The sequence below is a fragment of the Microcaecilia unicolor genome, unplaced genomic scaffold (genome assembly GCF_901765095.1).
Source record: "Microcaecilia unicolor unplaced genomic scaffold, aMicUni1.1, whole genome shotgun sequence".
NCBI classification, from domain to species: Eukaryota; Metazoa; Chordata; class Amphibia; order Gymnophiona; family Siphonopidae; genus Microcaecilia; species Microcaecilia unicolor.
In genome coordinates, this window is record NW_021963242.1 from 275414 (window position 1) to 301966 (window position 26553).

A 26553-nucleotide genomic window follows, 5' to 3' on the forward strand; every position below is an offset into this window, starting at 1 on the left:
TCTTTTACTAGTATGTATATAAGGCTCCTTTTACAAAGCTGCACTACTGATTAGCAGTGTGCTAAATATGAAAAAGCCCATTGTATTCTCACGGGCTTTTTTCGCATTGAGCGCACCACTAATGGAAGCACAGCTTTGTAAAAGGAGTCCATATTTTGTAGTGTTGAAAGTTAGTGCAATTGCAAAATAATAATAACTAGTAAAAAAAAGGCCCGTTTCCGAAACAAATGAAACGGGCGTTAGCCAGGCTTTCCTCGTAGTGTGTATGTTTGAGTGAGTGTGTGTGTGAGAGTGACTGTGTGAGAGGGACAGAGAGAGTGACTGTGCGATTGTGAGTCAGAGAGAGACTGTGTCTGTGTGGTTGTGTATCTGTGAGTGAGCATGTGTGTTTCAGAATGACTGTGTGCGAGTGCGTATGTGAGACACAGTGAGTGTGAGAGAGTGAGTGTGTTCCCCCCACTCCTACTCCTCTCTTCCCCTTTGCCCCCTCTCTCCCCCCCCCTCTCTTATGATAGTTAAAGTAGCACCCCTTCCCTTACAGGCGAGGGCAGGGCAAACACTCATGGGCAAACTTTGATCTAGACCACCACAGATTTAGAATGTTGGGACTTATGGAGGCTTCATTAGAATGTTAGAGGTGCATTTTATATATAGAGATAATCTATATATATAAAAGGCACCTCCAATGTTCCAATGAAGCCTCAAGCCAGGTGAGGCGCCCGAGATACCCGGTTTGCCCTGCAGTCACTGTAGCTCCGCCCTCGTGTCAAAACGCGATGACGTCGAGGGCGGGGCGGCGAAGGCACAATGCACGAGTTCCAACTTGCAGAGATTCTGACAGCAGCAGCGGGGAGAGCGCTGCGAACTTTGACCACAAACTCGCAAACAAGTTAGTGAGGAACGGAGGGCAGGACAGGGGGCTGTGGAACTCGGAAGGGAGGGACGGAGGGGGGGGGAGTAGGGTTACCATATGGCTCCAGAAAAAGGAGGACGGATTGAGCCAGCCGGGTTTTACTTCCATTGCTTTCAATGGAAAGCAATTGCTTTCAATGGAAGTAATTGCTTTCAATCGAAGTAATTGCCCATTGCTTTCAATGGAAAGCAATGGAAGTAAAACCCGGCTGGCTCAATCCGTCCTCCTTTTTCTGGAGCCATATGGTAACCCTAGGGGGGGGGGTCTGGAACTCAGGAGGGAGGGAGGATGGTGCGGGGGGGATTATCTTGCTAGCGCCCGTTTCATCTTTTCCCGAAACGGGCATTTCTTACTAGTAATAAATAAAACATAAAAATTCAAATGTATTACTTAGCTGTGTAGTGATATATGAATTTGGGGTGTTGAAAGTTAGGGCAACTGTAAAAAGCAAATAAATAAATGAATAATTGTTGTTCCAGCTGATATTTGAATTATGGGGGTCCTTTCACTAAGCTGTGTTAATTGCTAACACACGTTTAACGCAGCACAAATAGCTAAAGTTTTATGTGTTAGTTTTGCCATGCGTGCACTCTAAGAGTGCAGCAATTAAACTGTCATTTTTAAGGGGGGCGTGTCGGGGCAGGAAGCGGGTGTTCCTGCACTAACCAGTTACTACATCTACATTACCAAGCTTTGAGAAATGGGGGTCTGTGCTGGCATCAGTGCATGTTTTTGATGTATTTATTTATTTTATTTATTTAGATTTTGCTCTCACCTTTTTCAGTAGTAGCTCAAGGTGCTTAAATGCTGCCATTTAGATGTGGTGATGCTTCTGCTAAGATTGGCCACTGTTGGAAACAGGATACTGGGCTAAATGGACCATTGGTCTGATCCAGTATGGCAATGCTTATGTTCTTAAAATAAGGGCCATTCTTTGTCTATGAAGAATATAGATTTGTCACTATAGTATATCAATATCTTTGAAGGCATAGGCTTGAGTTTTGATATATCTGTGTAGAAATAAGTGTCAACATCCAAAACAAAGGCTACAGAACCGGCATTGGGTGTGTTTGAATTGAAGGAGTAATTGCCTCCAGAGATAGCTGCCCTTTTTTTCATAAGATATGTAATTGAAGCAGACTAAGAACACTGATAGTGTTTTATGAGTTATGGTGGAGTTGACACTTTTTAATAAAGCCTATATCAAATATTGTTGTTGTTTGTTTTTTTTTAGAACCGTGATTGAAACATACAGGTGATGGAAGGTTAAGAGGCTCTCAGGCTTATTTTCGAAAGAGAAGGACACCCATCTTTCGACACAAATCGGAAGATGGGTGTCCTTCTCCCAGGGTCGCCCAAATCGGCATAATTGAAAGCTGATTTTGGGCATCCCCAACTGCTTTCCGACGTGGGGATGACCAAAGCTCACGGAGCCATGTCGGAGGCGTAGCGAAGGTGGGACTTGGGCGTGTCTAACACATGGGCGTCCTCGACCCATAATGGAAAAAAAAGGGTGTCCCTAACGAGCACTCGGACGACTTTAACTGGTCCAGGTTTTCTTACGACCAAGGCACAAAAAGGTGCCCAAACTGACCAGATGACCACCGAAGAGAATCGGGGATCACCTCCCCTTACTCCCCCAGTGGTCACTAACCTCCTCCCACCCTCAAAAAAATTCTTTAAAAATATTTTTTTGCCAGCCTCAAATATCATACTTAGGTCCATCGTAGCAGGTCCCTGGAGCAGATTTAGTAGGTGCAATGCACTTCAGACAGGCAGACCCAGGCCCATCCCCCCACCTGTTACACTTGTGGTGGTAAATGTGAGCCCTCCAAAACCCACCAGTAGCAGATGGTAAGAGAATAACTCTGGACTCATTTTTATGCAAACTTAAATAACATAGCTTGTTTTACCTGTGGGGAGAAAAGACCAGCATTGATCAGGTATTTTGTTTCTTCCCACAAGAGTGTCAGGCTACTGACGTGTGGAAGCCTCTTAAAGGGGCTGGTGGCAGTTCTCACTCCAAACCCCCCCCCCCCCCCATATTTAGAGTATAACCCTGCACCCTCTGATCCTTCCAGAACCAAGCATTAACACCCCTTGCTAGTAGTGGATTCCGTGGTAGTTAGTTGGAAGTAAGGAGGGATTCCTACATATTTCTCTCCTATTGGTGTCCAGGTTCTAAACTGCACTGATTAATCCTAGTGATAGTATTATGGTACATCTTCCAGTGATTAAGCTTACAAATAAGAGCGTGTGCCGATATTTGGCCACCTGACCTTTAGCAGTGCCACAAGACTATTGCTAGGTATTAGCCAGCAGCTTTTAGGCATGGGCAGTCATCGGGAGAGGAGCAAGTGAGAATTGTTCCCCGTGAACCCCTTGGAATGAGTCAGGATACCAGGAGGGGTTGGTGTGCTTGGGAAAGAGAAGACCAACACTCAATTTCACTTAGTTGAGGGGTGGAACTTTGGAAGGGGGATTTAAAACATGTTAGCTCTATGTCGAGCCTGGGAAGGGGCTTCCAAATTAGTTGGGTCCCTTTTAGTTTGCTTCCCTCTGTGCTGCAGCGGAGAAGCTGTCTTTAACTTGCAGACATAGAGGGGCATAATCGAAGGGGATGCCCAAGTTTTGCTGAGAACATCCTCGCAAAACGTCCCAGTGGAGGGGCGGGGAAACCCATATTTATTTATTTATTTATTACATTTGTACCCCGCGCTTTCCCACACATGGCAGGCTCAATGCGGCTTACATAGTAACAATATAAAGAATTACAAAGTCGTAAGAAGAATATACAGTTTGTAGTAAACTTAAAATTGATGGGGTTAACGGATAAGTGAATTGAACATAGGAGGGATTAGGAGCAGAAGGAAATGGGCGTTGGGAGGTAGGTGTAGGAAGATGGAGAGGAATGGATATGGGGTAGCAAAAAGGATAATGGGAAACATGGTCAATGAATAAGAATTGCCAATAAGAATCATGTAATCTATCTGCGTCCATGCATAAAGTATGTGTCATCATTCACACTAGCTCTTGAGCTGGTGCCCGCATTCAAGGTGCTTTCTGTGCCACATATGCTAGTATTTCATATAGACAAGTAGGTAGCTAATGGTCTTTATAAAATAATACCTATGTAGGTGCATCTGTAGATGCTTACCCATGCTGCCCTGCCTCGATCTGCTGGATTCTATAATGGTGACCTAAATATGCATGCCCAAATTTGGGCACAATTGTGAGATGTGTGCACAACTTAATTGGTTAGTGAGCCATTAACAATCAATTATGTTACTTGGCATCAATCAGGATTTGTGCATGCATCTGACTGCCCACTATTGTATCTCTTTTTCAATCTACTTCAAATTGGATAGAGGAAACAAGAGAGTACATTAACCTCTAAACCAGACTCTGCTCACTTGCCAGCAATTTACTGATGCTTTCATTAAAAGGCACTCTAGCCTGTCAGGTTTTCAGGTCTTTCACAATGAATATTCATGAGAGAGATCTGCATGTACTACCTCGACTGCATGCAAGTCTCTCTCATGAATATTCACTGTAGGTATCGTGAAAACTTGACTGGCTGGGGAGCCTCTGGGACCAGATTTGGGAACCACTGGAGTGGACATCCATCTTTCATTTCGATAATATGGTCATGGACGCCAAAATCTTGACATTTAGGTCATCCTTAGAGATGGTCGTCTTTAGATTTGGTAGTTTTTGATTTTCGGCGATAATGGAAACTAAGGACGCCCATCTCAGAAAGGACCAAATGCAAGCCCTTTGGTCATGGAAGGAGCCAGCATCGGTAGTGCACTGGTCCCTCTGACAAGCCAGGACACCAACTGGGCACCCTAGGGGGCACTGCAGTGAACTTCAGAAATTGCTCCCAGGAACATAACTCCCTTACCTTCGGTGCTGAGCTCCCCAAAACCCACTACCCACCACTGTGCACCACTACCATAGCCCTTGCGGGTGAAGGGGGGCACCTAGATGTGGGTACTGTTGGATTGTGGTGGGTTTTGGAGGGCTCACATTTACCACCATCAGTGTAACAGGTAGGGGGGGTGAGCCTGGGTCCGCCTGCCTGAAGTGCACTGCACCCACTAAAACTGATCCAGGGACCTGCATACTGCTGTGATGGACCTGAGTATGACATTTGAGGCTGGCACAAAAAATTTTTAAAGAGTTTTTTTGAGGGTGGGAGGGGGTTAGTGACCACTGGGGTAGTAAGGGGAGGTGATCCCCAATTATCTCCGGTGGTCATCTGGTCAGTTCAGGCACCTTTTTGTGGCTTGGTCATAAGAAAAACAGGACCAGGTAAAGTCGTCCAAGTGCTCATCAGGGATGCCCTTTTTTTACATTATTGGTTGAGGACGCCCATGTGTTAGGCACGCCGAAGTCCTGCCTTCGCTACGCCTCTGACACGCCCCCATGAACTTTGGTCATCCCCACGACGGAAACATAGTAACATAGTAGATGACGGCAGAAAAGACCTGCACGGTCCATCCAGTCTGCCCAACAAGATAACTCATATTTGCTGCTTTTTGTGTATACCCTACTTTGATTTGTACCTGTGCTCTTCAGGGCACAGACCGTATAAGTCTGCCCCACACTATTCCCGCCTCCCAACCATCAGCCCCACCTCCCAACCACCGGCTCTGGCACAGGCACAGACCTTATAAGTCTGCCCAGCACTATCCTCACCTCCCCACCACCAGCCCTGCCTCCCAACCACCGGCTCTGGCACAGACCGTACAAGTCTGTCCAGCTCCATCCCCACCTCCCAACCACCAGTCCCGCTTCCCACCACCGGCTCTGGCACAGACCGTATAAGTCTGCCCAGCCCTATCCCCGCCTCCCAACCACCAGTCCTGCCTCCCGATCTTGACTAAGCTCCTGAGGATCCATTCCTTTGGCACATGATTCCTTTATGCTTATCCCATGCATGTTTGAATTCCGTTACCGTTTTCATTTCCACCACCTCCCGCGGGAGGGCATTCCAAGCATCCAAGCAGTTGGGGATGCCCAAAATCGGCTTTTGATTATGTCGATTTGGGTGGCACTGTGAGAAGGACGCCCATCTTCCGATTTGTGTCGAAAGATGGGGGTCCTTCTCTTTTGAAAATAAGCCTGATAGGGTCCCCATCGATATACCCCAAACCACTACTACTACTACTATTTAGCATTTCTATAGCGCTACAAGGCGTACGCAGCGCTGCACAAACATAGAAGAAAGACAGTCCCTGCTCAAAGAGCTTACAATCTAATAGACAAAAAATAAAGTAAGCAAATCAAATCAATTAATGTGAACGGGAAGGAAGAGAGGAGGGTAGGTGGAGGCGAGTGGTTACAAGTGGTTACGAGTCAAAAGCAATGTTAAAGAGGTGGGCTTTCAGTCTAGATTTAAAGGTGGCCAAGGATGGGGCAAGATGTAGGGGCTCAGGAACCAGCCACTGCCATCCGTGCTTTTTTTTTGTTTCTGTTTTTATGCCATTCAGTTTCCAGTCCCCAGGAACTGCTTTCCATACCACAACCCTGTTGGGTTGGATCTTCCTGCCAGCACTGTGGGACCTATTTTTTTTAAACGTATACAAGAGCTTCTTTGTACAAACGCAAACAAACCCATACAAACAGAAGGATGGACACAGACAGATGGATAGGCTTTCCCTAATAGGCGCTATCACTGTAGTGTAATCATTCTTAATCCAGTCCTCAGGATACACCAGCCAGTCTGGTTTTCAAGATAACCTTGAGGAATATGCATAAGGTAATTGCATGCACTGCTTCAATTGTATGCAAATTGATCTCATTCACATTAATTGGAGGTATCCTGAAAACCTGACTAATTGGGTGTGTCCTGCTCTAGTAACATGAACCTAAGAAGAAGCTGGATACTTATAGATCCATAAATAGCAACAAGATGTAAGCCAAATATTGAACACTTCAGTTCAAAATAGCAGTGAAACAACATTTGCTTTTTAAAAAGGCATGTGGGGGTAACATGCATGGAGAGGCCGTTTTAACCCTAAATAAAAGCTTGGGGGGGGGGGGGGTAATTTGCATCGAGTGACAGCTGTAATCCAAACCAATTTACTGTTTCAATCTTTATGCACTACATGTACTATTTATATATTAGGCTTTATTAACTGCCTTTATGAAGAGATTTGCCCAAATCCATTAACTACTATGTTAGTATAATACTATCAGTTTATTTTTGAAAGAGAAAAACGCCTATAGTGCGACCTAAATCGGGAGATAGACGTTTGTCTCGCAAAAGGCGCCCCAATCGGTATAACTGAAAGCCGATTTTGGGCGTTTCCAACTGCACTCCGTCGCGGAAACGAATAAAGTTGACGGGGGCATGTCGGAGGCGTGGTGGAGGCGGAACTGGGGCGTGGTTATCAGCCGAGGAGAGATGGGCGTCTTTAGCTGATAATCGAAAAAAAAAGGCGTTTTTACCGCAATTTTGGGTCACTTTTTTTGGACCCTTTTTTTCACGAGAAGTCCCAAAAAAGTGCTCCAACTGCCCAGATGACCACTGGAGGGAATCGGGGATGACCTCCCCGGACTCCCCCAGTGGTCACTAACCCCCTCCCACCCACCAAATAAACCCCACTTTAAAAACTTTTTTTCCAGCCTGTATGCCAGCCTCAAATGCCGTACCCACCTCCCTGACAGCAGAATGTGTTCGATCCTCTCACAGCCTTTCCCTGGGTCAGATGTGGCTCTCGGGTGCACTACAGGGTCACATCAGCATTGCATTGTGGTGGGTGTAGGGTATTGGGCTCCGTGATTTCATTAGCTTGTGTTACAGTCTCACGATGTTGGTAGTTGGTAGGCTCTTCTCCCATGGTGCTTTTCTCCCTGCCTACTGGGTCAGAGTGTGCCCTGTTGTGTTTCCTGTTGTAGTCCATGCGGTAGTGGCCATTTTTGTAAGCCAGTTTTAGATCCCTTTCACGTGTTAGCCAAGTTACAGAACTTAGTTCTTCCCTTGAATGTGGCTGAAAGAGGGCATTGTAAAGCATTCTGCCAGCTCAGACCTACTGCTAATCTCAGTACCAGGGAGATTCGTTGCCAGTGGGGCACAACCTCTGATCTGCAGTTAACTGTGAGTAAAGGCGGTTATTCCAATAAAGGACGTTTACAAAGAGATTAGTCTTCAGGTGTCAACTGGTGTGCCAATTTTATATAGCAGCAACCAGTCCTAGAGGCCTGCGTGTATGCAGGTCCCTGGAGCACTTTTAATGGGTACCGCAGTGCACTTCAACCAGGTGGCCCAGGCCCACCCCCCCACCCCCACCTGTAACACTTGTGCTGGTAAATGGGAGGCCTCCAAAACCCACTGTACCCACATGTAGGTGCCCCCTTCACCCCTAAGAGCTATGGTAGTGTTGTACATTTGTGGGTAGTGGGTTTTGGGGGTAAGGGAGCTATGCATGTGGGAGCTTTTTCTGAAGCCCACCGCACTGACCTAGGGTGCCCAGTTGGTGTCCTGACATATCAGGGGGGCCAGTTTACTACCAATCCTGGCCCCTCCCATGACCAAATGGCTCGAATTAGGACGTTTTTGAGCTGGGCGTTTTTAGTTTCCATTATCGCTAAAAAAAACAAACCCCCAGGTCAAAAACGTCCATTTTTTCGAAAATACGGTTCGGCCCGCCCCTTCACGGACCCGTTCTCGGAGATAAACGCTCATGGAGATAGGCGTTTCCGTTCGATTATGCCCCTCCACGTAACATTCAAAAGGAGATTGTGGGCTTGATCTGGAAGACCAGTCTTTGCTGTTAGGAGGGGGCCGGAGCAGGGGTATGGGTATCTTGGTGGGGGGTGTTACTGTGTTGTTGGAATGGGGGACATCACGGTTCAAACAAATCTTATAATTGCTGTCTGTGATCATGAATTAGTTCTAGCTCCTGCAAACCTCTGTGTTTCAAGCCCATTAGTACATCAGGCATTTAATACGATATATAACAGAGATAACATCCATGATAAAACCAGCGGTTAATGTGCATTAATGAGTCGTTTAATGTAGCTTAATACGTAGGTCCCTGCAGTCAGATTAATCTGCAGAAAAAATAAAGATCAGGATTACTTTGTTCTAATTATATTTGCAGAGCAACCAACATCCCTTCTTAATGCACAAAGATCTCTACGTTGTAAGTACATCACTAAAGGTACACTTTGCAAAGAAAATAGAAACTGTCATATTGCCTTCATACAAATGCAGTACGTCATCACATCTTGTGATTTGCCTAAACAAGAGCCCTAGTACAACTCTTAAAACATGCAGAGCAAAAGGTACATAACGTGCTTCAGAGATGATTTTATCTGCATAATTTAGATTTTCTGTGTATTTTTCCCTTTCTTATAGTTATATGAATTTAGATAGTCGATGACCTAAAGTATGTTACAATCCAATTTATTAATCAGGAACCTTCTTGCATTACCATAATGTATTCTTCCTTACCATGTATATGCACATGATCTATATCTATACCATGATTTGTTCCACGTATGTTATCTTCCATGTATGTTACCATGTATGCATGCAACTTCACGCAATACCATTTGTAATTCTGTAACCCGGAAATGGCAACCGCCATTGCGGCAAATGTAAGCCACATTGAGCCTGCAAATTGGTGGGAAAATGTGGGATACAAATGCTACAAATAATAAAAAAATAGGGGGGGGGGGGGGTAACGGTGAGATGTGTATATGGGAGCTTTTATATGAAGTCCACTGCAGTGTTCCCTAGGGTGCCCCACTGCTCTGCTGGGATATCTGTGTAGCCAGTCTACTAAGAATGCTGCCCCCCCCCCCATACATCCCAAAGGCTTGTTTTTGTGCGTTTTTCTCTTGGACTTTTTTTTTTTAATGGTGTTAAAGGATAGAAGAACCGAGTACAAAAACAACTAGCAAATGGCCATTTTTGAAACAAAATAAATAGACATTTTTCTGTTTTGAAAATGGCCATGTCCCCCACTGGATTTTTGGACTTTTTCTGAAAAAATGTCCAAAATCTGATTTATAATCTAATCCTACAGTCTACGGTAACAAATGACAAAATAGTAGACTAGAACCAAGACTAATCGCTGCTACATAAAAACCCAAATGCTTCATTTCTATACATAAAAATGGTACTTCACAATTTCTACTAATTACTTTTTTCTCTTTTTTTCTCTCTTTTTTTATATATATATTAGAGAGCCCTCAGCAAAAAAAAACACTTTTTTTCAGGCAATACATTTCTTTGCCAAGTGGTATAGCACCTCTTTCATCGGGCTACTCTTAATTTTGTGTATGTGCTATTGCCTATCTCAATAGTGCTCCAATTCCAAATGAAAAAATCAAAGCGTGAACTTATCTTTAAAACGTTTTTTTGAATATTGCTTCACTCTCCATAAGATCGCTATCTTCGACCAATTAATTGGCTTCCCCTAGAAACGCCCGGCACCAAGTCTTTCCTCAGGGACTTGGGTTAAGGCCATCCACAAACTTGGCGTGAAGCCTCTTCTCTCGACAACCAAAGTTTTTCGATGTTCCTTCTTGGCACTCCTGTAGCTTTTGAAGGTGCCCCTCTCGTGGTATAAACCGGAAATGATGCTCTTGACGTCAGTGTTTCTGGTGTGTAGACTCTGTGGCCATGGATGAATATCTTTTACTAACATCAACCTTTAATAAGCTATTTTTAGCTCCAAAATCACATACTGTCTGCCTGATATTCAAAGCAATGTCAGCAGGCAGGAGAGGCTCCTGCCCACTTAAATTGCTCATGGCCGCCCAACCACTGATATTTAGTGGCAATTAACTGGGCAGTACCATTGAATATTGGCTCTGACTGGCCATTGCAAAAGTCGGCAGGTCAGGGGCAGTAAAAGGGCAGGGTTGAGGAGGAGGAGGAAGTCACATGGATGACGAAGATACAAAACCTGGCCATGTTGGCGGAGGTTCTCTCTAGAAGCAAACTTGCTGCCAGTTAAGTAACGCCATGTGATTGTATGAATTACTACTAAGATCACAAGGGTTATAGTGAAGGCACTTTAAACAAATGGTTGAAAAGTTTAAAATGTATACAAAAATATTTATAATTTTCAGTTCCAAGAAGTGGTCACCTTAGGACTTTATATTTAAAAAAAGAGACTGTGGATGAATGACGAATTGCACATTGCTGCCTAATGATTAGTTCAACAAGCAGCCTTGATGCATGAATTTCTGATGATCCCAGTATATAATAATTACAAACTTTATAAAGACATCATTGTAAACTAATAGTTTCATGCCTACTCTGTTGGTGTATGTTAGGACAATATTATTGTGCCTGGGACTGATTGCTAGTGGATATACACATCTAACTGTAGTATAAATGATAGTATTTTACAACCTTTGTGCCTAACTGCCTATGAACCATACATGTCCTTCTCAGGTTCATGGCCCCCTTGAAGTTATGTGCTCTGTAATTTGAGCATGCAACTTATAGAATAGCAACTATAACTGCTAATTATAGCCAATAACTGGCTGTTAATTCACATTATTGAATTAAGTTATGCATTTAACTGACCTTATTCTATATCTTGTGTGTGCAAATTTGTACACTCGTTTTTGGAAATGTGTGCGTGCCATGGGCAATAATCCCCCAATGTAGACTTCTGCAGTCAAGATCCACACCAAGTAAACCAGGGATGGACAATTCTGGGCCACCGTCTTGTTAGACTTTTAGAATATCAAAGGTGAATATACATGAGATAGATTTGGATACCGTTAAATAAGTATATATAAAAATCAATATTGTATATATATTTTTTTGCAAATGTCCTAAAATCTTGACTAAATAGCGACACTCAAAGACTAGATTTCACTACCTCTGCACTAGACTGCTACTCTCTACATGAACAGAGCACGCAGAGATATTATGATGGTATAAGTAGACTCGTATTATGCAAGAGAGAATTTACTGGTATAGTGAATACTTCCTAAAGTAAATGTTCTTTCCTCCTAATCAAAACATCTGTTATATGAAATAATTACAGGGCGGCACATGCTGCTTTAATGAGCACATCTCTGTTTCCAAGCCTCCCACATCTGTTCGTTGCTTATATTATAAATGAAATAGAAAGCAATTCTCAAGTTCATCATAACAAAGTATGATATATTACGAATGGTATAAATATCATGTTGTGTGTGTATCTATAAGTGTGTGTATTGCAAATATAAATTTAACAAATCTCCAGACTAAAAGATGAGAAAAAAAATCATCCACTTAGAGCATCAAAGCCCGTCTGTGTAAGATAGAGCTACCACTGACTCTATTCCTCAAGAAGCCTTCTTATGCTCAAAAACTGTGATTCAAAGGAAATTAACAAAATTGTATAAGTATCTCAGGGGCCCTTTTACTAAGTCGCGTAAGCGTCTATGCGCGCCCAATGCCTCGTGACTCTTGTGGAAATTTCATTTTTGATGCGCGCTCGAAAAATAATTTTTATTTTCAGATGTGCGTATCGGACACGCTCCAAGTGGCATTTGACACGTGTAGGTCATTACCGCCCGGTTACCACATGAGTCTTTACCGTTAGGTCAATGGCCAGCTGTAAGGTCGCAGATCCAAAATGGACGAGCGGCAATTTTCATTTTGCCCGCATGTCCATTTTCGGCAAAACTTTTTTAAAAGGCCTTTTTTACAGGCGCCCTGAAAAATGGATTGGAGCGCGCCCAAAACCCACACCTACACTACCGCAAGCCATTTTCAGTGCACCTTAGTAAAAGGACCCTTCAATATCTCAGTTCTTTCTGTTTCCCCTTATGAAGGGGGGGGGGGGGGGAGAAGAGAACATAACCATAATCTTTTTATTTGATTATTCTATATAAGATCAAATTACAAATAGCAAAAGACATAGAGTATCACATCAACATTCCACTATAGTACATTATATTAATACTTTTTTCCTGTTTCCATAGAAATAGATAAACTGAGGAGTATAAATATATGTATAGTAAGATGTCACAGAAGACCTTCCTTGTGTCTTAGCTTAATGGCACACAAATACTGAGTAGAGATACACACATCATCTTCTTCATTATCATGAAATGACATGAAATATACATATGTAGTATCGCATCATATCTTATACCAGGGCTTCTCAACTCAGTCCTCAGGACACACCTAGCCAGTCAGGTTTTCATAATATCTACAGTGAATGTGTATAAGATACAATGGAAGCAGTGAATGCAAATCTCTCTCATGCTTGTTCATTGTGGATATCATAAAAACCTGACTGGATAAGTGTATCTCGAGTACTGGGTTGAGAACATATACCTAATACTATGAGTTTATCTTGTTGAGCAGAGTGGATGGACCATACAGGTCGTTATCGGCTGTCCTCTACTATGTGACTATACAGCTCATTTTCGAAAGGAGAAAAAACTTTAAAAGTGTCATCAAAGTGCCACACCACTCCGTGAAAAACTGCACTGGCTTCCTATCAGAGAAAGTATCTCTTTCAAAATCTGCACCTTGGTCCATAAGATTATCTACGGTGAAGTCCCAGGTACATGATTGACCCTGATCAATCTCCCAATCAGAAATAGTACCAGTTCATCACGGTCTTACCTGAATCTCACTATCCAAATTGCAAAGGACTAAAATACAAGACTACCATTATGCGTCCACTTCTCTTACATAAGCACGCGTCTGTCGAACACAACTGCCACATGTGGTGAAACAACTTACGATCACCTAAAATTCAGAAAATTATTAAAGACTCACCTATTCCGAAGGTATATCCGACTGACCCAACTTAAATGCCTCAACCCTGCAACCCTTCACTATCAAAGATTGTACTGGACATTAATAAACCCTTCTACCTCTAACCCAACTTGACTGAATCTTATCTTACCCATCCCACCATAACATCTTTTGTACTTATCCCCTACTGGACTTGGCGAATGCCTTTACGGTATATGTAAGCCACATTGAGCATGCAAATATGTGGGAAAATGTGCGATACAAATGTAACAAATAAATAATTAAATTTGGACGGAAATCTTCTCAAAATGTTCAAACTGGTATTTTGGAAACCTGTTTTGCAAACATCTATCTATGCAATTTGTCTGTAGTGCATCCAGATCACAAGGGGGCATGTTTGGTGTGTTTCGAAGGCAGGATTAGGGTGGGCTTAGGATGTGCATAACACTTGGCATTGTTACAGCCATAATGGAATAAAACGAAAATGTCCAGGGTGAAAATCTAAACGCTTTGGTCTAGACTTGTTTTTAGAACAAATAAGGCACACAAAAGTGCCCTATATGACTAGATGACCACTGGACCACTGGATGTCCCCAGGGGTGTGCTGGTAAATTTTTAACAACAGGCTCTTTCTCCGGACATAGCCAGCTCTGCAGTTGGAAGGGCCAAGGGTGGCCGGGGGGGGGGGGGGGGAACAACACTTGCCTCTCTCTCCTCCCTCCCTTCGTGCGGGCACACTAGGCATACCTTTGCTGATAGTCAATAAATGGACTGCCACCACTCCCAACGTCTTGCTCTGAGCAGCATGCTGAAACTTCTCACACATGCTGGAGAAGTCCCAGACTGCTGCTCAGAGCTGGAAACAAGGAGCGGGGAACAGCAGCAGTCTATTTACTTGGCTGGCAGGGCTCAGCATCCCCACCAGCAAAGTAAAAGAGAATTCAGCAGGGGGCCCAAACCCACATTTTGGGAGCCAGTTGTTAAAGTAGCCATGGAGGGCCCTACTTTAACAACCGGCTCCCAAAATTCTTAAAACTTAACAACCGGCTCTTGCGAGCCTGTGAGAGCCTGCTCCAGCACACCACTGGATGTCCCTTCTTATTCCCCCCCAAGTGGTCACTGACCTCCTCCCACCCCGCAAAAATGTGAATAAAAGTAGTACTTACCAGCCTCTATGACAGCCTCAGATATTATAGCCAGGTCTATTAGAGCATCATGTAGGTCCCTTGAGTAGTCTAGTGGTGGATGCAGTGCACTGAAGACAGGTGGACCCAGGTTCATACCTCCCCCTACCTGTTATACACTTGTAGTGAAAACTGTGATCTCTCCCAAACAACATAAACCCACTTTACCCTCATACAGGTGCCCCCTTCACCCTTAAGGGCTATTGTAGTGGTGTGCAGTTTGGGATAGTGGGTTTTGGGTGGTTTTTGGAGGGCTCAGCAGACAAGATAAGGCAACAGTGAGATGTGTATCTGGAAGCATTTATACAAAGGCCACAGCAGTGCCCCCTAGGGTGCCCCATTGCTCTCCTGTGATGACTGGGGGACCAGTTTACTAAAAATGCTACCCCCCACTACATCTCAATGCCTTGATTTTCTACGTTTTTCACTTGTGTGTCTTTCTTTTCTCCTGAAAAGGGCCTGAAAAGAAAAATGCATGAGCACAAAAACTTGTTACAAATGGTATTTCTGGAAAAAAAAAGATAGATGTTTTGCGGTTTTGAAATTGGTCATGCTTTCTATTTGGATTCGGAATGTTTAGCGCAAAATGTCCGAAGTCAGACTTGGAAGTCATATTGAAAATGCCCTCTAGGGGTAGCTCTTGAGTTGGTAGAGCAGCCGAAAATTTGCTGCTGCCTTGAGGCAGAAAAATAAAAATTTAGAGATGTGCTAACAGAATTACGTCTGACCCTCTCAATGGCTTAAATTCCTGAGTACAAATGTATAAATTAAACCTAATGTCTATGGTTGAAGGTAAGCTCTGAAATATCTGGCTAAGTTAATTACTATAGAAAAAGGTTGTAATTCTGCTGTCACCTCTGTAGCAGTGATGCTAGCTCTCTCCATTAGCAGGCACTTTGTGAAGTAACAAAAGCCCTTTAGAAAAGACACTCAGAAGGCAGCTGTACAGCAGATCTTCCCACCAAAAACTGATGTCAAGAATGTAAATAGAAAAATGTCTACATGAAAAGGCAGCACTGGAATAAGACCTAGAAAACTAATAGTCTTCCTATTGGGAAAGGAGGCTAAATCAGACTAGTACAGATACCTATAACGGAACTAAACATTAGCTTATACCTTACCTCAGAAACTCATACAGATCTCAAATCGAATAGGACAACACGCAATCTTCATCCATTCCGACCCTCCACTTATACCTCATACGATCACTATACAACGTTGTATTTGTTATCCACCGACTGGGCAAACGCCTTTGACGGTACTATGTAAGCCGCATTGAGCCTGCAAATAGGTGGGAAAATGTGGGGTACAAATGCAACAAATAAATAAATAAACCCTCACCATATACAGAATTAGTGACCATATACATTAGACACAGAAATATATAGAAAGATGATTTTAACTTTGCTTTGTTGACCACTCCAAGGCTAATATCAAGAACAACTTCTTCTCCTGCCGCTCCTGCCCCTGGACAGAACCATCAGATCCCCTTGTCTGCCCTCATTCTCAGACCAGCACTATAAGTCTGGGGAGGGGGGATGTGAGAACAGATTAAATTCTTCTGCTATGATACCCATCCAGCCCCCAAGGTCAGCCTCAGTATTCCCTTCTTCTTCTCTCTCTTTCAGGCCAGGACCTCTCTCCTCTTCTCCATGCCTAAACCTGCAACATGCCCCTTCTTCTGATTAGTGTGGTAAAGTAAGCAGTATGTGGAGTCTGTTATAACTCAGGTACTGTGCAAGGCTCATTTCTTGCAGGTTACCTTTATATAATTTAGATAACAGATGGTGTATTGCTAATTAACCTCAATGTAATATTACACAGAGCAATTAACCCTCTCAATAATTTGCTGCTGGATCGTGAATGAGGAAAAGACTTCAGATGCTCAACCTTCTCTGTTAACGATTAAATTAACTTTACGTGGTTGATGCCTACAATAACCCACATTGAAGTGAATTTCTTCTTGAAGAGGATATCGGGCGAGCTCTTCATCAGTCAAAAACCTCCTCTTAATGCTCCCTTATCTCTTTTACGGGAAACATGGTCTGGTTTTTACAGAAATAATAGCTGTACTTATCTGAGCTTATATCAGTAATCTGGCTGGGGATGCTCCATGTTTCCCGTAAAAGAGATAAGGGAGCATGAAGAGGACGTTTTTGACTGATGACGAGCTCGCCCGATATCCTCTTCAAGAAGAAATTCACGTAAAGTTAATTTAATCGTTAACAGAGAAGGTTGAGCATCTGAAGTCTTTTCCTCATTCACGATCCAGCAGCAAATTCTTGAGAGGGTTAATTGCTCTGTTTAATATTACATTGAGGCTACCTTTATAGCAAGCTGAGGGCTTCACCATTAGCAGTGCAGTAGTGGAGGTAGTGGCTGCTGGGAAGCCTTCATAGTCAACATTCATGTGGTGATGGACATGAATGCAGCAGGACCAGCCTTAAGCAGGGACAACAGGGAGCCCTATGCTCCTAGGGGCCCTATTCTAGCATGTCCCCCTGTCTTTGAACCTCCTTCCCCCACTCTACCTTAAAATAGCATTTCTCTGTAGAGGGCTCAGGGCAGTGGCAGCAATTTGCATAAGCCATCTGACACTAACTCCAGAGACTGCTCTCTGTTGCATCCTGTCCCTTTCTGATGTAACTTCCAGCTTCTGTAAGGCTGGGACAAAGCAGAGAGCAGGCTCTGGGTCGGCAACAGAGAAGCCTATTTGAATGCTGTCCTGAGCTCGTACAATGAAGTGCATATTTTAAGGTAGGGAAAGAGTCAGAGACAAGGGGTCATACTGGACTGCTGGAGGGACTACCTTAAACTGGTCCACACAGGCCCCACAATCAATTGTTGCCAGGGTTGCGGTCTTCCCGCAACACTGGGCGGGTTTCTACCAGCAGCTGCGGGCAAATTCCGGCGGCTGCGGAATGCGGGTTTGGGCTTTTTTTTCCTGTGGTGCTGTGCTGCTTTTTTCAGGGGCTTCTATTGGTCCAATTTGGTCCAATAGAAGCTTTTACAGGGCTTCTATTGGTCCAATTTGGTCCAATAGAAGCTTTTCAGGGGCGTGATTGACGTCAGGGGCAGGGTTAACGACGTCAGGTGTGACGTCAGGGGGCGGGGTTGGTGACGTGAGAGGCGGAGTCGGTGACGTGGGAGGCGGGGTCGGTGACGTGGGAGGCGGGGTTTGAATTTGGGCGGGTTTTGGGCTGGGAAAATTTTTCCCATCTGGCAACCTTGCCCACAATTGGTAATGCCAGTCTGATCAGAAGCAGCAGTCTGGTGGGCAGCAACAGCAGTTCCATTGACTCCATAGTTCCTGTTCACAGCTGACATTGTGCCTGCTGAGCTTGGAAGGGGGTGATACAGTAAATTAACTAGTTTGGTTCTGATTGATGGTGCACAGCACACTTTCTGTTTAGTGCTTGCAAAGTATTACTTATATCAGGCTTGACGATGAGTTTAAATCAGAGTATAGAACATTACTATGAGAAGAATCAGAACTCGTGAACCAAAATCTTCTTTAATGCAGTAATTAGATAAGGAAAAATAACTTACAGTTCAGATGTGCTGGACAAGAGTGCTGGGGTTTTGTTCTCCATCAGCTCTTTCTCATGCAATAGAGGCTGGGAGAAACTCAGCCACACGCTGAACAGTGGTACTGTTTATACTATTACACTGTTGAAATCTTGATAGAGTCACAATACAACAGAATACATTATAGGCAGTTTCAGTTCACAGATGAGATATGCTGCAGACTAACTCTTACAGACCCGATGGAGAGAGAAAGTGTGTGTGTGTGTGGGGGGGGGGGGGGGGGGGCAACCTGCCCAACAAGCTTAGAGAACAAGGCAAGCCAATAGAAAGAGTCCCATAAGACACAGGAGACTGCACATGTGCTCTGAAAGAACCTATTACAGGGAACTATAGGATTACAGGGATATGTAGTTCAGGCACAACCCAATTTCCTGCCTCTATGGAAATGGGAGAAGAATACTTCCTTTGAAGTTGGTGTCACCATTGATAAGTACATAAGTAATACCACACTGGGAAAAGACCAAGAGTCCATCGAGCCCAGCATCCTGTCCACGACAGCGGCCAAGGGCACCTGACGAGCTTCCCAAACGTACAAACATTCTATACATTATTCCTGGAATTGTGGATTTTTCCCAAGTCCATTTAGTAGTGGTTTATGGACTTGTTCTTTAGGAAACCGTCCAACCCATTTTTAAACTCTGCTAAGCTAACCGCCTTCACCACATTCTCCAGCAACGAATTCCAGAGTTTAATTACGTGTTGGGTGAAGAAACATTTCTCCGATTTGTTTTAAATTTACTACACTGTAGTTTCATCGCATGCTTCCTAGTCCTAGTATTTTTGGAAAGCGTGAACCAGTGGCGTAGCCAGACTGCCAATTTTGGGTGGGCCTGAACCCAAAGTGGGTGACACAAAATTTTCTCTCAACCCCCCTCCCCCAGCAAAATTTAGTCACACTTTTCAGTGAGCTTTCAGAGGCCAAAACCTCCTGCCTCAGGTCATATAATGCTGTTACAGTATCCTCTCCTGACCTAAGGAAGGAAGTATGGTCTCTGAAAACTTTATTAACACGTACCATATTACTTTATCCTAAATTAAAAATAAAAATTATGTTCTTTACCTTTGTTGTATGGGCCATTTACTTTTTCTCATTGTGTTGCTCCCAGTCTCTAGATTCCGCTTTCCTTCTCGTTCTTCTCTTGCCAGGGTTTCCTGTCCATTCATCACCTATGGCTTTTCATCTTTTCTCACCCTTGTTCGCCACATGCCCCTTCCTCTTATTCTCCAGTCTTTCCCTACTCTGTCCTCTCCCTCTTCCATCCAGCAGCTCCCCTCTTTCTCTCCCCATCCTTCCAGTGTCCTCCCCTCTTTCTTATGCATCCAGTGTCTCCTTTTTCTCCCTACCCTTCCATCCAGTGTCTTCCCTCTTTCTCTCCTTATCCTTCCACTCATCTACCCTCTCTCCTGATCCTTCCATCTAGTGTCTCTATCTCCCCTCTCCTTCTATCCAGTGTCTATCTCTCTACCCTTTTCTGTTCAGTGTCCTCCATCTCTCCACATCCTTCTAGTTTCTCCCCTTTCTCTCTGCATCCTTTCATCCATCTCCCCTCTTTCTCTCCCTATCCTCCCATGTCCAGCAGCTCTCTTCCCTCTAGTCCCTTCTTCCTCTTCCTTCCTTGTCCAGCAGCTCTCCAGCCCCTTCCTCCTCTCCCTCCCATGTCCAGCAGCCCTCTCCCTTCCATCCAATCCCCTCCTCCTCTCCATCCCATGTCCAGCAGCTCTCTCCCTTCCTTCTAGTCCCTTCTTCCTCCCTTGTCCAGCAGCTCTCCAGTCCCTTCCTCCTCTCTCCCTCCCATGGCCAGTAGCTCTCCTCCCTTCCGCCAGTCCCTCCCAAGTCCCAGCTAGCTCTCTCTTCCCGTCAAGTCCCTTCTCCTCTCCTCCCATGTCCCAGCAAGCTCTCTCCCTTCCTTCCAGTCCCTTCTTGCTCTCCCTCCCATGTCCCAGCAGCTTCTCCCTTCCCTCCAGTCCCTTCTTCCTCTCCCTCCCAGTCCAGTAGCTCTCTCCCTTCCCGCCAGTCCCTCCCAAGTCCCAGCAGCTCTCTCTTCCCGTCAGTCCCTTCTTCCTCTCCCTCCCATGTCCCAGCAGCTTCTCCCTTCCTTCCAGTCCCTTCTTGCTCTCCCTCCCATGTCCCAGCAGCTTCTCCCTTCCCTCCAGTCCCTTCTTTCCTCTCCCTCCCATGTCCCAGTAGCTCTCTCTCCTTCCCTCCAAGTCCCTTCCTCCTCTCCCTCTTTGTCCCAGCAGCTCAGCCACTTTCCCCCCCCCCCCAGGCCAGCGAATCCACATCCTTCCTGCGCGGTCGCTACCCTTTTGTCCCGTGAGGCAGCGTTCAGCGTTTCCTTCCTGCCCTGTCTTCCTTCCCCAGGCTCCGCTGCATCGTCCCTGCAAGTGGAATCCTTTTCCTTTCGGCCGTCGCGCTGCGCTGCCATACACATAGGCAGCTTCGCTCCTCCCCCGCCGCATCCATTCTGGCCCTCTCTGATGCACTTCCCTGTTAGGGCCGGATTGATCGCGGTGGGGGAGGAGCGAAGCTGCCTTGTGTGTATGGCAGCGCAGTGCGACGGCCGAAAAGGATTCCACTGGGACGATGCAGCGGAGCCTGAGGAGAAACACAGTACAGGAAGTAAACGCTGAATGCTGCCACCGGCCGGACAAAAGGGCAGCGGACAAGCGTACGAAAGGATGGGCGGGCCTGGAGGGAAATGGGTGGGCCTGGCCCGTCCAGGCCCACCCTGGCTACGCCCCTGGCGTGAACAGTGCTTCGCATCCACCTGTTCCACTCCACTCATTATTTTATATACCTCTATCATTTCTCCCCTCAGCCGTCTGTTCTCCAAGCTGAAAAGCCCTAGCCTCCTTAGTCTTTCTTCATAGGGAAGTCGTCCCATCCCCAACTATCATTTTAGGATGCCCTTCGCTGCACCTTTTCCAATTCCACTATATCTTTCTTGCGATGTGGTGACCAGGAATTGAACACAATACTCAAGGTGCGGTCGCACCATGGAGCGATATAACGGCATTATAACATCCTCACACCTGTTTTCCATACCTTCCTAATAATACCCAACATTCTATTCGCTTTCCGAGCCGCAGCAGCATGCTGAGCAGAAGGTTTCAGTGTATTATCGACGACGACACCAGATCCCTTTCTCGGTCCGTAACTCCTAACGTGGAACCTTGCATGACGTAGCTATAATTCGGGTTCTTTTTTCCCACATGCATCACCTTGCACTTGCTCACATTAAACTGCCTCTCACTCTCTCCACCTGCTTATTTCACAGTATGCCTCTCTTTGAAAGATTCTCAATCCTTTAATTTTGCAAAATCTGGCTATTAATTTCTTGATTAAAATAGTCCCAAGTTAGGGAAAATATTCTATATACCCTTCTATCACTTTCCAAAGTTTCATCATGCCTGTAGCGTAGGCGCCTGATCTGTGGAGTGCAGTGTTGAACACCTCCATAATCAAGAAAAAATCATTCATCACATCCAATGATGAATAATTTGTGTTGTGTCTAGGATCCACAATGATTTTGTATATTAGCTCTTCTTGCCTTCAGCTACCAATTTGTGCTTTTAATGTGACATCCAGTTGGTAATGGATGGTGTGATGTCTGGAGAAATACAGGGAATTTAAGATTTTAATGGTCATTTTCTTGTTTCCTCATTAATTCAGTGTAGACTGTGCGATTTTTAAAGAAGGAAAGACTCTTGAATAAGAGTTCTAGAGGTGGTCTTCCCAGGGTCCGGTAAAGTTCATTCTGACAGATTTTAATGTTGATGTGTTGCTGCTTTCCATAGTGTGTCATTATTTTTCAGTCAAAGAATCAGGTTATTATAAGCTGTGGGTTCTGCTGCGTATTTGTTGTACTATAATTCTATTACTATTTATAGAAATAGGAGTGTATTTTATTGGGATATATTAATTATGTATTTCATATGAAATTCATCGTTGTCTCCACTGTAGGAAAACAGGTTTCTATTTCCCCAAAGTACTAGAGATACTTTAATGAACATAAGAACATAAGTGATGCCATACTTGGACAGTCCGAAGGTCCATCAAGCCAACAGTGATTCCAACAGTGGCCAATCCAGGTCACAAGTCCCTGGCAAGATCCCAAAGCAGTAAAACAGATTTTATGCTGCTTATCCTAGAAATAAAGGGTGGATTTTCCCAAGTCCATCGTAGTCATGGCTTATGGAATGTTCTTTTAGGAAATCATCCAAACCTTTTCAAAACCCTGCTAAGCTAACTGCTTTTACATTCTCTGGCAACTGAGTTTTACCGCATTCTCTGGACACTGAGTTGTCCCCACACAATGCCACAGACACAGGAACTACTGCAAGTATGGTTCACTACTTAGGAAGCTCTAGTTACCTCGAGTTTCTCCATCCTGGGCTCTGTTAGTTTACTATATGTAAGGATTATGTAAACTGCTTCCCTTAAGCAAAAATATATTGTACCTGGCTTGTAAGTATTTTGGACTAGTAAATTGGACCATTTGTAGGATGCACTACATTTTACTGGTCCCGCATCGGTGTTATCTGTAGTATATAACTACATGAGTTCTTAAGATCCAGTGGCGTACCAAGGGGGGGCGGTGGGGGTGGTCTGCCCTAGGGTGCACGCTGCTGGGGGTGCTGCGGCGCGCGCCTGTCGGCTGCGACTTTGAATCGCTACGCTAAATTCTCTCGTTCGCTGCAGCTCCCCCCTCTGCCCGGAACAGGTACTTCCTGTTCTGGGGCAGAGAGGGAGGGAGCTGCAGCGAACGAGAAAATTTAGCGTAGTGATTCAAACTCGCAGCCAACAGGCGTGCACCGTGGCACCTCCCTAACGGCGTGCACCCGGGGGGGTGTCATTTCACCAGGGGGGGGGGCGCTGCACCCGGGGGGGGTGCATCGACGATCCGCCCCGGGTGTCATCGACGCTAGGAATGCCACTGTTAAGATCATAGGCCCCATGTTCCCACCAAACCTACTTCTGATTTTGAATCCGAGTATCTAATTACAGAAACAGGGCTCTATATACTAGCAGTTCCCCTGTTTTTCTAGACTCCTTCCCTAAAATATTTGGGCCTGACATTCAAAGGGTTTATGCTCTAACTTCTTGAGTTATACTCATAAATTGGCCTCTCTGAAAATGTACTAGGACTGAGTGGATAAATCTTTATTCAAAATTTCACAAAACTCTTAAATTTAGGAGAATAAAAAGTGGGTGGCAATGGGGGAAGATTTAGGGTGGGGAAAAGAAGTTAGGAGCTTAGCACTGATTTCAACACTGGGTGGGGGGGGGGGGGAGTCTATAAATGGCCCTGAAAAATTGGAGTTAGAAAAAAAATCAGTGCTTAGGGGTGAATTCTATATACGACCCAACCTAAACACCGGAACCCCACAACACAACGACACTCATACAAGAACTGGACAAAACTTAACCCTTCCTCCTTGACTACCCAATGTACTCTATCGCTTATTGATCCTTAATGCAATTGCCACTCTGTATTTCTCATACCGGAATTGGCGATCGCCATCACGGTACTATTGTAAGCCACATTGAGCCTGCAAATAGGTGGGAAAATGTGGGATACAAATGCAACAAATAAATAAATAAATATAGGGCGCCAATAAAATTGGTGCAGAAAATAGCACTATTCTATAAACTGAGCTTAAAGTTAGGAGCAGTTTATAGAATAGCACTTATGCCTGGGAATCATGCCTAACTTTCGGCACGGTCATTTGCAACAACATTATATATGTATGCTCCCCTCAATTTACAACACCGCACGTAAATGTTAGTTTCACCCATGACCCTCCTATTTCCACACCCCCTTTTTGAACTCACCTGTAAAATTTAGGTTCGGATCCTGCATCTAAATTTACACACATATATCCCAATTGAATCTAATTAGTGCCAATGATTGTTTAGCAAGTTATTCAATTAAATTGCATGTGCAAATTGGGTGCATGCCAAAATTTGCGTACGCAATTTTTAGCAACTTTTGAATTAGGGAGTATGCACTAGTCCATAAAGGGCACTCTGGGTTGATCACTCTTTATAGCATAGCACCTAGAGCTAATTCCTACACCCAAAGTTGGGCGCCGGTGTTTATGCCCGCTTGAACCTGGTATAAATGCCAGCGCTCAACTCATAAATTAATCCTTATCAATACCCAGCTCCAGTTGCTCCTTATCAATATCCTTTACATAATACTTAAAGGGTACTGAGTATTGGATCCATCAGATAACCATGTCACCACCATTTCAGGCTATATATATGAGCCAGGCATTTTGTTATGGTGGGCATGTATTCATCATTGATCCATATTTTTCAGCATTTTAACTTTCTACTTTCACCCAATAGCTTGAATTTTCAATATTCAATCTTATAATCTCAAATGCACTTAGCTTAGATGAACTTTCACTGTTCTTTTTCTTTTTATTTCTTTTAAGAATTATTATTCATCTCGGAGACATCATCTGATCCGACGTGAAATCATGTTTCGCACAAAATGCTGTGTCAAGTCATGTCTCTCTATATAAGCTGGAAACGTGGCATTTGGGCACAAAAATGCCGATCTAAAAAATGTTAATGTTCAAAAAACAATGCCCATACCACTTGCGCCAGTGCGAGGGGATTAAGGCGTTCAGGGGTCCTTTTCCAAAGGCGCTAGCATTTTTAGTGCATGCTAGCATTTCTAGTGTGCGCTAATGATTAGTGCACGCTAAATTCTAGAGATGCCCACAGAAATATATGGGCGTCTCTAACATTTAGCACGGCTTATTTTAGTGAGCGCTAAAAACACAAGCACCCCCAGTCTTATAGAATAGCATGCAGACAGATGTGCACACAAATCCAATTACTGCCAATTAACTGTAATAATTGTTAACATCAATTAATTGCTGGCTCAATAAACAATTTATTTTTGTGGCACTTCGCTCCACACTGAAATTTCAGCGTTCAGATTTGGGCACCATATATAAAATTTGAGGGTAGGCGTTCATCAATCTATGCAAATGAATAGCAGACTTCAATTTATAAGCATAACTTTTAAGCTCCTAAATTAAGATACATTTTCAGCTGTAAAGTTATGCTCCTAAGTTTGGCTGAAATAGGGCACAAATTTAGAAGGCTAACTTAGAAGCATAAATTGAGTAGCTGCCATTTTTCTGAATATTGGTCCTTTAGATTTTGAGCCTTGTGCCTTAGAAGGACTCCTGTAGGTGCTTCATGCATGCAGGTGGTTCCAGTATGTTGTAGCATTGCCTTTACCAAGAAAGTTGGAAATGTGCTGCGAAGTTAAGGGGAAAGGAAGACATCTTAACTGGTAAGTTGAATACTGTCAGCAATGCTTGGGGGAAAATATGTGGTCATAACCAAGGCTCCATCGTGTTTGGCATGGTTGGCATGGGTGGAGACTTGCCAACAGTTTTAGATGGGTGGCTTTGGCCCGCACTGAGTAGCAGGCCACCTTGGGCAGTGGATGGACTATACGTCATTACTTTGCCACAGATGTCACTTATAGGTAGTAGACTTTTATGATTCCAAGCCCAGTGCTTATTTCCGTTGCCTGTATCATCTATTTCCGTTGCCTGTTCAGGCCTTCTGCTTCTCCTTATCCTGCGGGGACTGATCACTCTGATTCTCCTCTGACAGAAAAAGTACTCTGTGAAGACTGGCAAGGATCCTGGGCCGAATTCATTCAAAAGAAACACAAAAAGCAAAACACTGGGCCTTCAGGAAAGGGAAAATGTAATCCTTTATTCCAAAAGATGGCCTGTGTCGGGTCATCTTTTGGAATAAAGGATTACATTTTTCCCTTTCCTGAAGGCCCAGTATTTGCTTGTTGTGTTCTGTCGATTTTTGTATGCTGTTACCCTCTCTTTTGTGACTCAGAATCATTCAAGCATTAGGTTTATGGTTTTTTTTTTACCATTGAAATTTGATTCATCTGAAAGAATATATGTGATGTTTAACATGCTCTTACCAGGTCACTGGTTCCTGTCTTTCCACAGGCTCCCTGGAACATATCCACCTGTCTCTTCCATTTGTCACACAAAGAATAAAGAGGTGAATGCAACGGTGGTGCTATGGCCCAGTCAGGTTGGCACTCTGACTTACGTGTGGGGGGCTCGGGAAC

General features: G+C 44.3%; 1 protein-coding gene across 1 annotated transcript in view; it reads left to right on the forward strand.

Moving 5' to 3' along the window:
- LOC115459102 (VPS10 domain-containing receptor SorCS1-like) overlaps positions 1–26534 on the forward strand; it is a gene marked incomplete at both ends in the record, with an annotated part of 299388 nt that extends 272854 nt beyond the window's left edge. Inside the window, 2 exon segments of the mRNA XM_030188967.1 lie at positions 26429–26467; positions 26470–26534. Of these exon segments, the coding sequence (XP_030044827.1) occupies positions 26429–26467; positions 26470–26534 (104 nt within the window).
- Positions 26535–26553: the final 19 nt, after the last annotated feature.